This window comes from Pogona vitticeps, chromosome 5 (genome assembly GCF_051106095.1).
Source record: "Pogona vitticeps strain Pit_001003342236 chromosome 5, PviZW2.1, whole genome shotgun sequence".
NCBI lineage: Eukaryota > Metazoa > Chordata > Lepidosauria > Squamata > Agamidae > Pogona > Pogona vitticeps.
The window spans coordinates 133000998-133014770 of record NC_135787.1 but is presented as its reverse complement, the minus strand read 5'-3'; the positions used below and the strand labels follow the sequence as shown (position 1 = coordinate 133014770).

General features: G+C 38.0%; 1 protein-coding gene across 3 annotated transcripts in view; it reads right to left on the bottom strand.

Annotated features, from left to right (window-relative positions):
* Positions 1–13773, bottom strand: part of TFEC (transcription factor EC) — an 80226-nt gene that overhangs the window by 38258 nt on the left and 28195 nt on the right. For 2 of the 3 annotated variants that reach the window (XM_073000522.2, XM_073000523.2), the window contains exons 2-3: positions 6845–7090; positions 5582–5677 (exon numbers count right to left, since the gene is read on the bottom strand). In XM_073000522.2, the coding sequence (XP_072856623.2) occupies positions 5582–5677; positions 6845–7090 (342 nt within the window). The other variant, XM_020789672.3, reaches the window with a different exon arrangement.

Sequence of the window (13773 nt, the reverse complement as noted above, 5' to 3'; positions counted from 1 at the left end):
CACACATACTGTATGCCAGATGCCAACAACACTGATACCAGGGAGTGTCATGCATCGTGTAGCAGCAGCAACAACAGTGGAAAGAACAGTTATATAATATGCTAAGAAAATCACTTTAATATATTCTTACTTTGAAGAATGTTGGTATTTTAAAGATGTATTCCCTGCTTTTGGATTGTGCCTTTCTAAGCTATAAGTTATAAGCTTAGAAAGTAATTACAATGTGGTTGGGGTTTTTGAGTTGCTTCATGAGAAGAGAAGATTCCCTGGAAAAGACCCTGATGTTAGGAAAGTGTGAAGGCAGGAGGAGAAGGGGACGACAGAGGATGAGATGGTTGGACAGTGTCATTGAAGCAACCAACATGAATTTGACCCAACTCCGGGAGGCAGTGGAAGACAGGAGGGCCTGGCATGCTGTGGTCCATGGGGTCACGAAGAGTCGGATGCAAATAAATGACTAAACAACAACAAAGTCAAGCACAACTTCTCAGTATAGCCATTCTCCAAGCCCAGTCTTACCCTGATTATTATATACAGAAAATATCCTGCTTAGATGCTGACAGAGTGCTTAGTATAGTGACAACTGCCACATCAACTTTATTGATTCATTTTTAAAGTGTGCTGCTTGGTGGAACCGTCACTGAGGGTGACTTAATAAACTTCAAGACTTGGGCTATTTTCTGTCTGTCAAGGAGATAGCTGAAATTAGAAGCACATTCTCATTCATTTCCTATATTAACTAAAATACATTTTGTTCCATGTTTGTTTCATTTCCATGCCATTTACTTTTTGATTTATTCAGTATGACTAGCCAGCATGGATTGGTTTAATCTTGGAGACTTGCAGATGGAGTAGGAAATATTCATAGACTTTCACCATTTTAATACTCACTGCCCCATTGTCACGCATGCAGGCACTTACCCAGTGAGACTGGTGCTATCAGAGGATATTTCGTCCTGTAAATTGGAGGGGAAACTGTGCTGCTTCACTTGTACATTGCCATTTGGCCTAGCATATCAAAACGGCTGACAAACAGAAAGACTGAGAGCGACTCTGTCTAATCACTAGCTGTGCGTGCTTCACAAATGACCTTGAGGAAACTTCACCTGTTGACTCACAGTTCTCTCTGACTTAACTGCACATCTGCAAGACCTTTTATCTTCATGATAACACTTGCTGGTATATATAGAAACTGAAACTACTGCGGCTGATGGCACAGTAAGTGGATGGATGAGGCAGGCCAGTATGTGAAAGCCAGAATGTCTCGGAAACTACTATTCTAGGTAGATGGACCTCCATCCAGAAAATCCATAATGATAAATAGGTCAGCAGCTGATTAGTGACTATTATGTGGTTACTCTCCTGCACATAGCCCAGTCTGGATTGTACAATGATGCTTGAGGATCTCAGTATGACTGTGTCCACATTTTACAAGCACCTGTCACATTCTCTGTGCATACATATGTCTGCAGGGCATCTTTGCCTCTGCATAGGACAGTCCTCACATGATAGCTAAGGCACCTCCTAATAAGTGGGTCCTGCTTGGATTGTACTTGGTGGGGTGTAGATTTACTACTTCCATGGCAAGGTACATGAAAATAACCCCCTTCCATCAAAGGACATGCCTTCTTGCCCTGTGTTTAATAAAAAAGACAATTGCTGTCTTCTTCAAACAGTCACCCGCATTATCACCTGACAATAAAAATTTTAAATGGGCTTTGAGGTCAAATATTGTAATCTGCTTTGCATTCTCAATTTGGAATGGCATCATAAACACAGACAACAATAAGAAGCAGCATTTGAGATGTGGGCTTATAGTGGAATGCTAAGGATTTCTCAGATCAAAAGGGTGGTCAATGAAGAAATACGAAGAGGAATTCATAAAGACCAAATAATAATAATAATAATAATAATAATAATAATAATAATAATAATAATAATAATAATAATAATAATAATAATAATAATAATAATAATAATAATAATAATAATAATAAAAAATTGCCAGATACATAAAATGCAGATGGATACGTAATCCATGAAACGAGAAACCCTTGAAATGTACATATTTTAACAACTAATCATTTAAAGTCAAATAAATAGGATAAGTACCCAAAGGAGAAGACCATGAACCCTTTGAGGTTATTTTAAATGGAGCACAGCATAACTGTTCAGAGCTGCCACATCCCAGGTCAAAACAGCCATGATGCTGTCTGACATCTGGTAGAAGAAGCAGCAGAACGAGAACATCCCCATGTAGAGAGACAGGGGTTCTACTGAGATGTTTTTCAATACAGTTTCTTCAACATGCTTAGTAAGTAGCACCCAGGTGCACTTTGCTCCACTGTTGCATTTCTCAAACAGTGAGGAGTCTAAAGAGGACAGGGTTCCTATTCATGTGCAGATACCTCACACAATCAAGAACGTGTAGAGCATTAGAGAAACATTAGAGAAACTGGGTTCCATAATCCATAAATAGGACTATCATTTCCAAAGTTGGTCATAGGCATAAGACTTTTAAAGGACATCATTCTGCTGTCCAGTGTTTGCTAACTTACTCTCATGTTATGCCATACTCCTCAAACAGGTGAGCATCTGTTTGAGAGGTATGGCATACCATGACAGTACGTCAGCAGTATATACAATCTCTGTGGAGTATAATGTGAGCAATGTGTCCTCATCTTTTAAAAGATTAACTAACTCCATCCCTTTCTTCTCTACAGGCTGACTTTTTTTTTAATGCACAGTGTGAATTGGTTAGTCCCATCGTATTTCTATTTATAAGTGACTGGCAGGTCTGGAATAAAACCTACCTGAACAGTGTGGCAAGGAATGCTTCCCTTCACTGCATTCACCTCCATTTCAAAGACAGAAAGCTCAACAGAAAGGAAAGGAGCAGCCTTCCCTTAGTTCCTCCTAAATTACCACAGAATACACTTCAGCTGCATATGTATTCACTAGCCTCTTTACATGGCATTTACAGAGAAGCTAAGGAAATGGGTCAGCCCAAGAGGAGATATGTAATATATAACCTTCAGAGGCATCTATAGTGCCATTCTGTTTTTATTAGAAAAAAAAACAGAGGCTACAGTGAAATTACCAAATTCGCTACTTAAAACTAGTTCACGCACTTAAACGCTGACACATACCAAAGGTCAGGGTGCCTGTTGTTTAGCTGACATTGCTCTATGTTTCCTGAAATACAGAGCAAATTTAGTTTTGCAAAACAAAAATACCTGGAAAATGTTGTAGATAAAGGGGTGGGGAATCTCAGGTTCTGGGGGGCAAAACTGGCCCTCCTGAGGTCCCTATACGGTCCTCTGCAGTTCCTGAGAAAGGTCTGTTCCCTTCCCCATGATATTATATGAGATTCTCAACTTTTATACAGCTGCCTCTCCTAAGGCTTAGTCACTGGCTTTAAAATAAAATATTATGGTATCATTTTGCCTCTCAACCATACCTGCCAAGACAAGGGTAAATTACAAGCAAATTTCAAAATGCAACCCTGGTTTAGTCTTAGGGCTTTACCGTGAAAAACCTTTAACTCTCTGAAGAATTTGGTCTATTTCTTTTCAGAAATGGTGTATTAAATTGTTGAGAACCTTCATAATTATTGACTAGAAACTGCACCTACAAACAACATTACCTGAGTTGTAACAACAACAAAATTGAGTGTAATACTTGACTGATGAATCTGTGGTCCTCCAGAGGCTGGAGAACTAGTAACACCATCTAGGAATGGAAAGAATACTTACTTAATCCCTTCCCCTTGACCGACAAGAGAACTTGATGAGGGATTTTAAAGCTTCCTAGCCTCTAGTCAAGTGGAAGACAACAGAGTCTTTTTTTTCCTCTCCCAACCAGGTTTTCTGTAATTTATATAAAAGTCTATAACCACCCATCAATTTGACAAACAAATCTCAGAGAGAGATGCAAACAACCCAGTTAGTGCTTCATATTCTTAAATCCCCTACCAACCTAATTTCAAGGAATTCTGATGATTCTTATATGTACACACACACCCCATTCTTGTTACTGTAGAAACTCTTATGAAAGTATGAAGAAACCAAATCTTGCCAAGAACCTTCTCACCATCCTCATTGGAGCACAAAATTTTAATTTTTCATCCTAGTGTATGGATGAGAGAAGTTAAGTTTTCTTTAATACCATCATCTTTTACAATTGACCTGGTTTGTGGGATGAATGAAAACAGGAGTCTACAATATCCGGAGGGCCACAGGACAAACTTTATCCCTATCCTTCGCTATTTAAACTGTAATACTGTACACAATGTCCTGTCTTTATGTTCCCCTGAATACTGTGCATTGCTGTGCAACTCACACTGAAGATTATACATACATTAATAAAAAGACTGGTTGATTGATTTATCAGAATAGCTATAATCATTACTATTATTATGTTTAATAAAGGACAGTTGTGGCTAACATTTTGAAATGGCATACATACCACAGCTGTAAGAAGTTTGCTTTTCTTGTTCATTTCTCTCTTTTTTTGCAAACAGAACCTACTAATGCAACACGGAACCTCATAAACCAAGATGACCTTTGAATCTTCTTTTAAATGTAATCTAGCGTAAAATATGCTTGACGAAGGCATCTACATTGCTGCAGGCTTTTCCAGTTACTAAAGATAAGCAAGTAGGGCTGTTAATATTTAGTCTGGTTCTTCCCAGCAAAAATGTAAGAAACGTTGATGATCATGGTAATTACTGACTAGAAACTACTCTTACAAACAATACTGGTTAGGGTGAAATGAAAACAAGTCCAAGCATGAGCTTAGTGAGTCTAAATGGGTAGATCTGTATGAAGGAGACAACTGTAATATTGATTTTATTGTTTACAAATTTTAACCATCTGTATGCAGTTGATTGCTTTTGAAGTGTTGAATGGGGTAGATATAGAACCTTAAGGGGAAAAGATTAAACAGTGATACTAATGAGGCAATACATTAAAATTGTATTTTACAGATATTCTATTCTTTTCATATTTGACTAAAGTGAATTTCAAAATCTGACAATGTTGTTTTAAGTGCACAGTTTCCTTTGATTTCACAGCTTCTCCCATGCTTGCAACAAATCTGACAATTTCAGTCAACTGCTGAACACCAGGTTATTCATTAGTTTGGCAAACTCTATAAAAAGATTCAAGTTCTCAAACAAAGCCTATCTGCTATAGTTGTGTAAACAAAAATAAAAGAAAGAGCAGAAAGTTCAATGCAGAGTTTAAGTCAAGGCAATCTACATACCAGCAAGAGCTAGACATTATTCCTCTTTCTTGAGCACTACAAGTGTTTGACTACAAATTAATGAGGAGAGCAAGACCTTTAATGGTACAAAAACTTCCACTGTAACAAGTGAAAGAGATACAGATAATATATTGCTCCTTATTGCCCAATCTTATCATCCTGCAATCTGTCAATGCAAAGGACAATTCCATCAGGTTGTTTCATACTACAGTGGAAGGTGGTGAAGACATCACACCTGTTCACAATAAATACAGAATTCTCAGATGAATGCTTAGTTCCATGTACAGTATCAAACACTTTGTTAATCATTACTTACAGTTCTCTGCATGAGCAGTGGTGCTTCAGAACAGCCTATCCCTTCATCATTAAAGCTTGACTCCATGTTGATGATGTCATCAATAACGTCCTCCATCTAAGAAAAAGAGAAGCTGATCACGAATGCTTAATAGCAGAGCTTAGAGTGGAATTGTACACATATTTATTCAAAAGCAATCATTCAAAAAGGGGCTTACTCGCGGGCTATTACCAACATCACATAAATAACAAATAATGAATGCTTGAATGCAAGAATTCTTTCTTTCTAGGGAGAATCAAGCGTACACACTGTAGTTCTTTTCCAAAAGCCAAGTGGAGTGAGTCCTTTAACCTAATTGGAAACTAGGAACATTGAAGTTCCTTGAAGGAACAACAGGTAATAAGGGTAATAAAACACATCAGTACAGCTTACAGTACAGATTTGAAGGAGCATCTTCACAAATGTCAAAAATGTTCCCTTTTTCTAATGATTTTGGGAAAAGTAATAACATTATTTAATATTATCCTATGATTTTTGTAATAACATTGTTTAACATTAAAGAATTTGGTGCTTTTTTGCTCTCTTTCAATTGACATGTCTCCAATGAAACTAGATTTAGTAGTGTAGTGATGATCTTTGATCAGACAGAATTGGCAAAATAACTACAGAAAACATTTCATTTCGTCTCACTGAACTTTATTTTCCCTCACAAAACTCTTATCTCTAACTGGAAAATGCTATAGTATTTATAGTAGTATTTTATTACTATGTGATCTCAGACCGGCAAGGTTCAGGTGGTACATTCAGGAATTTCTAGTGACAGGTAGGAATGTATTTATGCTTTCAAAATATGAGCTGTATTTATTTACTATTTTACACATACAGCCTAAATGATATTTACACACAGCATCTCCTCACTGTTGGGACATTCATATGATTTTTAATTCTAAAAGACATTCTTTTGTATTTTTATTATAACATAGATTTTTCACCCAACAGCAAAATCCTACACCTCTCTATACGCACAATGTCAGAATTAATGCAGATGGCAAATAGCATTATGTTACTGCTGTCAGCATTCACAATACAGTAATGACATTGGTTTTAGTGTACACGTTTTAAAATTCCACGCAATAAAACCATGATCTGGTATGACCCATATATGTATATTTACATGATGTTTATAGGAACCCTGAACAGTTCTTTTGTACTTCCTCATCATCATTCAATTTGGCAGCCGTTATGAACATTATCCCTCAGCTTGCCTCAAATTTATCATCATACCGCATTTTCATGGTCTCCTCCAAGAGTGAGTAGCTTGGCCACTGGACTCCCAGAAGCGCTGATATCACTGGTTGGAGGCATATGCCCACTCCTTAATATGGGGGTAGTGCCTGAGGAATGGATTGAATGAGACAGAGACAAGGTTTGGCTAGACAGCTTGGTATCCAGGGTCAGGTACTGCTTCACCTGATGCCTCTGAGTTTGCTGAATGTGGTATCTTGCTGGATTTTCAAGATGCGTCTGGACCTATAAAAGAAAGGAATTTGTGGCTTTTTAAATGTCATGTCATTCACATACACATACCCCAAATTGCTCCTAATAGCTTAAGGCACTCTTCATAGTACTCTTCAACAATTTTAGCTTCACAGTCACAAATTCACAATAGCTGTGATGTAGTTAAGGCTGTGAGACAGTGACTGGCCCAAGGTGACCCAATAAGCTTTGCACTCACATACGCATCTAAACCCAGATCTCGGCAGTCTCATCCAACACTCTAACCACCACGCCACGTTGGTTCTTTGAGACAGCTTTCAATATGTGCACCTACCACCCACTCATACAAACTGGGTGAAAAAATGATGCACAACCCATGCAGCCACTTAAAACTTATGTTCACTGATTTCTACAATCAATTACTGTACATTAATTCAACTGAACCATAAACACCACCACTGTTCCCCATCTAAATTAATAGTGCTATGTTCACCAGCAGACGTAGTGATCTAGAATCTTAAAACGATTCGCTCTTTTCTGATTTCTGCCTTAAGGATTTGTCTTAAGCAGTTAATTTTCCACCCAGAGAAATAAATATTTTGGGGAGGAATTCAATTCATATACATCCAGAATCTATAGGAATATCCATACATCTCTGAGGACTATTTTAAAACCCTGCTTGAGATGAAACCTATCTCTTATCCCACAAGCATATATGTACACACACTGACAATAAGCATTATAGCACAAAAACGTCCACTGCAGAATAACAGTATGACTGACTTTTTCAATGGAAAATGCACCCTACTCTTCTTAGCTCACCTGATAGTAAGAGCAATCAGTTAAATGAGGCATTATTAGCATCAGCAGAATCAAACAATCCAAGGAAACTGTGCCAGGTTATCAGCAAGCCATGCGGTCGGCTGAGCGCCCTCTTATGCACTGATAACATTTTTGTGCAGCCCGGGAGACCTTATAAATTCAGTGGTCATGCCCAAAACAGCTAATTGTCTATGACCAGGCCTTCCTTTGATTTTGCATGCTAACAGGCACTATTTCAAACAAATCTCATCTCTGATCTTTGCCACATTCCTACAATTTACCCACTATAGGGATACTGAGTACACAAACGTGTACTGTCACATTCACCCTCTGGCTTTCTTGAAATATTATACTATGACTAATGACTAATTTCTTCTAATAGGTTTTCTCTTAATGGTCTTTAAGATTTATTCAATAGTGAAGCTTTTGTAAAGCTCTCCCTTCCCTTTTTTTAAAAAAAATCTACTATGTCTTAGATAAAAACATACAATAACCATGTTTTCATACAGACAAGATTTTAGTACAGATTGTGGTATACACCTCTACTCCTATTCAAAGTTTAGTCTAAATTATTTTAACCAAATTAATGCTCAAGTAAGTTTGATTTAGAGGATTGCACTTTTATGTCCAACCCTTTAGATACCCATCACAATGTTACATCCTGTGTTCAGTTCATGTTTGGCTTCTCTTTCTGTTACACATAATGCAGCTCAGTGGATTGTGTACTTATCAAGGCTTAATTGCTGCATCACAATTAGGTGCAAAATGAAGCACAGTACAAGCTCGACTCACTAATTATACAGATTACTAAATCAGAATTTAATGCATTTGTTAGAACCGGAAAAATACTGACAGATGAACCAGGGGAAAGTAATATTCTGTATGGGAATTCATAATTAGATTCTCATTTTAAGGGTTACATCCAGTATTGTGCCAGTGGGTCTTCCATCTGCACAGCAGATCTTTCCCAACCCCTGGGCATCTCCACCCCCAGCAAGTCAGCCAACAACCCTTATGGATGTTATTCCATTTGTAGACAGAAGACCTTACCCTATGCTCTTTATTTTTAAAATCAATAACTACACTAACATGTAGTTTCTAACAAAGTTTCTACAGGAATCATCTCCAGATGTAAGGAAAATTCCAGGCAATCCTACACACATTTACCTAGAAGAAGTAGCACTGTCTTAAAAGGCTGCTTGCCTTTTTATTATATGTGCAGCTTGAAATTTAATATATTGAATATATATCACAACTAAATTGCAAAATTACTGGGAAACTTTTGCAATACTTCTAGCCTGCTTGTTTTCATTTTCACATTTACTCATACTGTGTTTCCCTGAAAATAAGACAGGGTCTTATATTAATTTTTGCTCCAAAAATGCATTAGGGCTTATTTTCAGTGGATTTTTTTTTCATGTACAATAATCTACATTTATTCAAATACAGGCATGTTATTTTCTTCTGGTTGCTGCACAATGGTGGGGGATGAGGTTTCACTTAACTTGGGCTTATTTTGGGGGTAGGGCTTATATTAGGAGTGTCCTGAAAAAATCATACTAGGGCTTATTTTCAGGGAAACAAGATAGTACCTTAGGCAAAACCATTTTTAGGACTTCTCTCCTTTGCATATATAAGCAAAAAAAGAGAAAAGAACTGCAAATATGTCATTATATTTATTTATACTTTAACCCTTTGTTAACTGACAATGAGTATGATCAAGAATGAAGAATCCTACTTCAAGGTGAGAAAAAGGGAGAGATAAAGGACATGTCTCAGAACGAGTCCAAAACATCCAAAGTATTCAGAAACATTTGTGTTTCTGTTTGTAATACACAACTTTGAATTCATAGCAAAAAATATGTAAAACACAAGTTTTTAATGTGATTTGCCCTTCTAGTAGTAGCAAGGTTAAAGTATATCAGCAGCATACCTCAGTGCAACGTTCATCATTTAAAGCAGGAGCTCAAGGAATTATGACATGGTACCTGTGCAGGCTTTGATATTTGTGGGCAGCATAGATAACTGTGTTGATCTATCTTCCTTCTCATTAATTTTGTAAACAGAAAAGCAAGTGAATTTTGAAACAGGCCAGAAAATGGATAAGAAAATAGGACCCTGCTATATAAAGCTCAGAAACATGGCAATAGGTTTCACTCTTCATTTATTTTCAAAGAGAAATTTAGCAGTACTCTTTGACTTTTCTCCCTTTCAGTCTGCCAGTGGAATAGCAACTTCGTTTCAAAATCAGTTTTTAGTTTTCTGAGGGTACTTATTTATTGAAATTATTTTAGTCATTTCAATGTTATTTCCCAGCTCCAGTAGGCACAAGACTACGGACTGCTATGAGACAGAACAGCCACCACAACACACAAACAGAAAATTCTGCAAAACTGTTTCAACCACACAAGCCAATTACAAATTGAAATGAAAGGAGTTTTAACAGAAAGATGTCTATAGCTTGACTTAAATGCTTGCACAGAAGGGGCTAGGAATATGTTACCAGGAAGTTCCAGCTTGTTAGATCCACCACCAAGAAGTCCAAAACACTGGAGTGGTTTTTAAAATCAGGATCATGGTGTTGAGAGATATGGCTAAACACACACACACTTCCCTCATTGTGATTCCAATCCTGATGTCATTTGGTTTTAATGAAGATAAGAAATTGATGTGTGGTTAAAATTCTTTAGAAATGGAAATGTTGATATTGTTGCTTCCAAGATAGCTGTGACTACATTGTAGTCACAGGTATATGGGCCATAATCCAGCCCAAAATATTAAATGAAACACCTGCAGATGGCAGTCTTAACTTTTTCTGAGTGCCAGAGCAGATGTTTTTCCAAGTGGTGGGGGCCGAAGAAGCAAAAAGAGGGGAAACATGGTAAAACTATATTTTACTCATGATATTTAACAGATAACAAGCCCCCCCCCCAAAAAAATTAGTAAACAAGTGATTCATTTATTCATTCACATGGAATGTGGACATCTGTAAGGACCTTTCACATGGCTCTTTTACAATTCTCTCTCCTACATTACGGTTAGTAGGGTAGGAATACTATGATGATTCATCTAGATCCTGAAGAAGGCAACATGGAGAGGGACAATGTTGCATGTGTTTCTCAAGGGAAGGGATCACCCCTTGAGGGACACGTATACTAACTGCTATCACCATAAAAACTCACATGACTGTATTGTAAGCATTATAACTGATCTTTATCAAGTTGATAAGGTTTCTTCTTCAATCTCTTGACTCTGAAGAGAAGCTGCCCATTATAGTTATCTGCACGATGAGCAATGGCAGATGGATATGTCTGGTCCAGAAGAAATGTTCCTGTGTCTCAATGACACTTTGAAGTTAAAACAAAACACTCATGTGACATCAAATACAGTCTTTTGCATTAACCTTTTGACATCACACCAATCGACAAATTTTGAACAAAGGGAAGCAGACTCAAGAAACAACTATTTTCATGCCCTCCTGTTTTCAATGCACAGGCTACTCAACTTAATGAAGGGTCTATTTTAGTGTCAATATTCTAAAAATAATTCCTGCATTTCCCCGTCTTTCTCGGTATGTGTATATGTGAAATTCTTTCTCTCTCATAGCTGTCAGGCATTATTAAATCTTTTTGTATTGTAGCTGAACAGGAGCTATCTTTAGACACTGAAATCTTTACAGCGCTGTGGTACCAACCCTAAAAGCCATTAAATCAATACAAAAGCCAAGGTAGTGAAGCAGTTAAAAATGTTGAACCTTATTTGCTGAGTTCATATATTTGTTCATATAACATCGATCATATATTAAGTTCCTATCTTTCTTTATGTAGCTCCCAGGATGACCACAGTCATTATTTTTAAGCTTAACCTATTTTAAAAGCCACCTTTCAATCATATTCCCATGGTGGTTTGCAAGTGAATCAATCAATCAGTCAATCAATTGATCACTTCTAGATGATACTGATTACTTGAACCCACTCCAGCCAGGCTTTCTGTCAGGACGTGGGACTGAGACTGATTTGGTCATCCTGGTAGATGACCTGTTACACCAAGGACTTCTGGGGAAGTGCAATCTTATTAGGTCCCCAAGACCTCCCAGCAATCCTTGATACCATTGACCTGTTGGATCACCTGAATATATTAGATACTGGAGGCACTGTATTACATTAGGTCTGATTTCCTTGCCAGGGTTTACACAGAAAGAAGTATCAGGAGAGCACTCTTCAACAGAGACCTTTGGGTAGTGTGGGCGGCATATAAATTAAATAAATAAAACAAACACCAAGCCCTGTGGCCTGTGGCCTGTGGCCTGTGCCCTGTGGCCTTCCTCAGGCCTTCACTTTAAGACCAATATTATTCAACATCTATATGAAAGTGTTGGGACAGCAGTTCATTGGGAGCTTTGGAGTGAGGTGCCATGAAGATCTATTGCTCCTTGTCCCACAACACAAATGAACCAGTAAAGACTCTTGAAAGTTGCCTGAGCTCCATAATGGACTGGATGGAGGTAAACAAACTGAAACTAAACCCAGCAAGACAGAGGTGCTGCTAGTCATCAGAAAGTCAGATTTGAGAATTAAGATTCAGTCTGTACTAGAAGAGGTTGGTCTCCTCCAATAAGTCAAATTTGTAGTTTGTGAGTGCTCCGTGTCTCTGCACTGATGTTGGACTTCCAGGTAGCAAGGAATGATGAGTGCCTCTTCGTAACTCCAGTTAGTCCATCAGCTACTACCTGCCCCAAGTCAATCTGACTCAGCAACAGCCATCCATAACCTAATTGCATCACATTTTGACTATTGCAATGTGCTCTATTTATTTATTTATTTATTTATTTATTTATTTATTTATTTATTTATTTATTTATTTATTTATTTATTTATTTATTAGATTTCTATCCTGCCCTTTTAGAGAATTTTCATGGCAGAGTAGGGACTCAAACCCAGGTATCTGGACTTTTAGTTCACCATTCTGTCCACTCCATCATACTGAGTAACTAACTGGGTAAATTTAGATGGCAGAAAAACAGCATACAACGTCAGTAATATTAACTCCAAGTAGAGTCAGCCAGTGTTTCCTTGGGCAAGCTTTGCAGTCCAAGGGCACCCTCAGAAGAAGGTAATGGTAAACCACTTCTGAGTACTCTCTACCTAGAAAATCCTGAAAAGGGTTGCCATAAGTCAGAATCGACTTGACAGTACATGATTATTTATTTTAATATGAACTCAGTAAGATGCACTAGAGACACAAATGACAGAATTAATGCTGTTGTACTTACAGCATATTATAAGACAAGATTTGATGAAAAAAAAAACAATAATGCAAGAAATAAATTGCAGCAAGAAAGGGGGATGACCAAATATGAGATGTACTGATTCCATAAAGGAAACAAGAAACTCAAGTTTGCAAGAACTGAGTAGGTCTGTTAATGGCAGGACCTTTCAATCATAAGAGTTGCCAAGAGTCAGAAGCGACTTGACCACCAATAACAGGTAAAGGTAAAGGTTCCCCTTGACAATTTTTGTCCAGTCGTGTTCGACTCTAGGGGGCGGTGCTCATCCCCGTTTCCAAGCCATAGAGCCAGTGTTTTTGTCCGAAGACAATCTTCCGTGATCACATGGCCAGTGCGACTTAGACACGGAACGCTGTTACCTTCCCACCGAAGTGGTCCCTATTTATCTACTCGCATTTGCATACTTTCGAACCGCTAGGTTGGCGGGAGCTGGGACAAGCGACGGGAGCTCACTCCATCGCGTGGATTCGATCTTACGATTGCTTGGTCTTCTGACCCTGCAGCACAGGCTTCTGCGGTTTAGCCCACAGCACCACCACGTCCCGCAGCGCCACCACGTCCCAATAACAACGACACTATTAATAATGTATCTAAAAGAACATCTTTA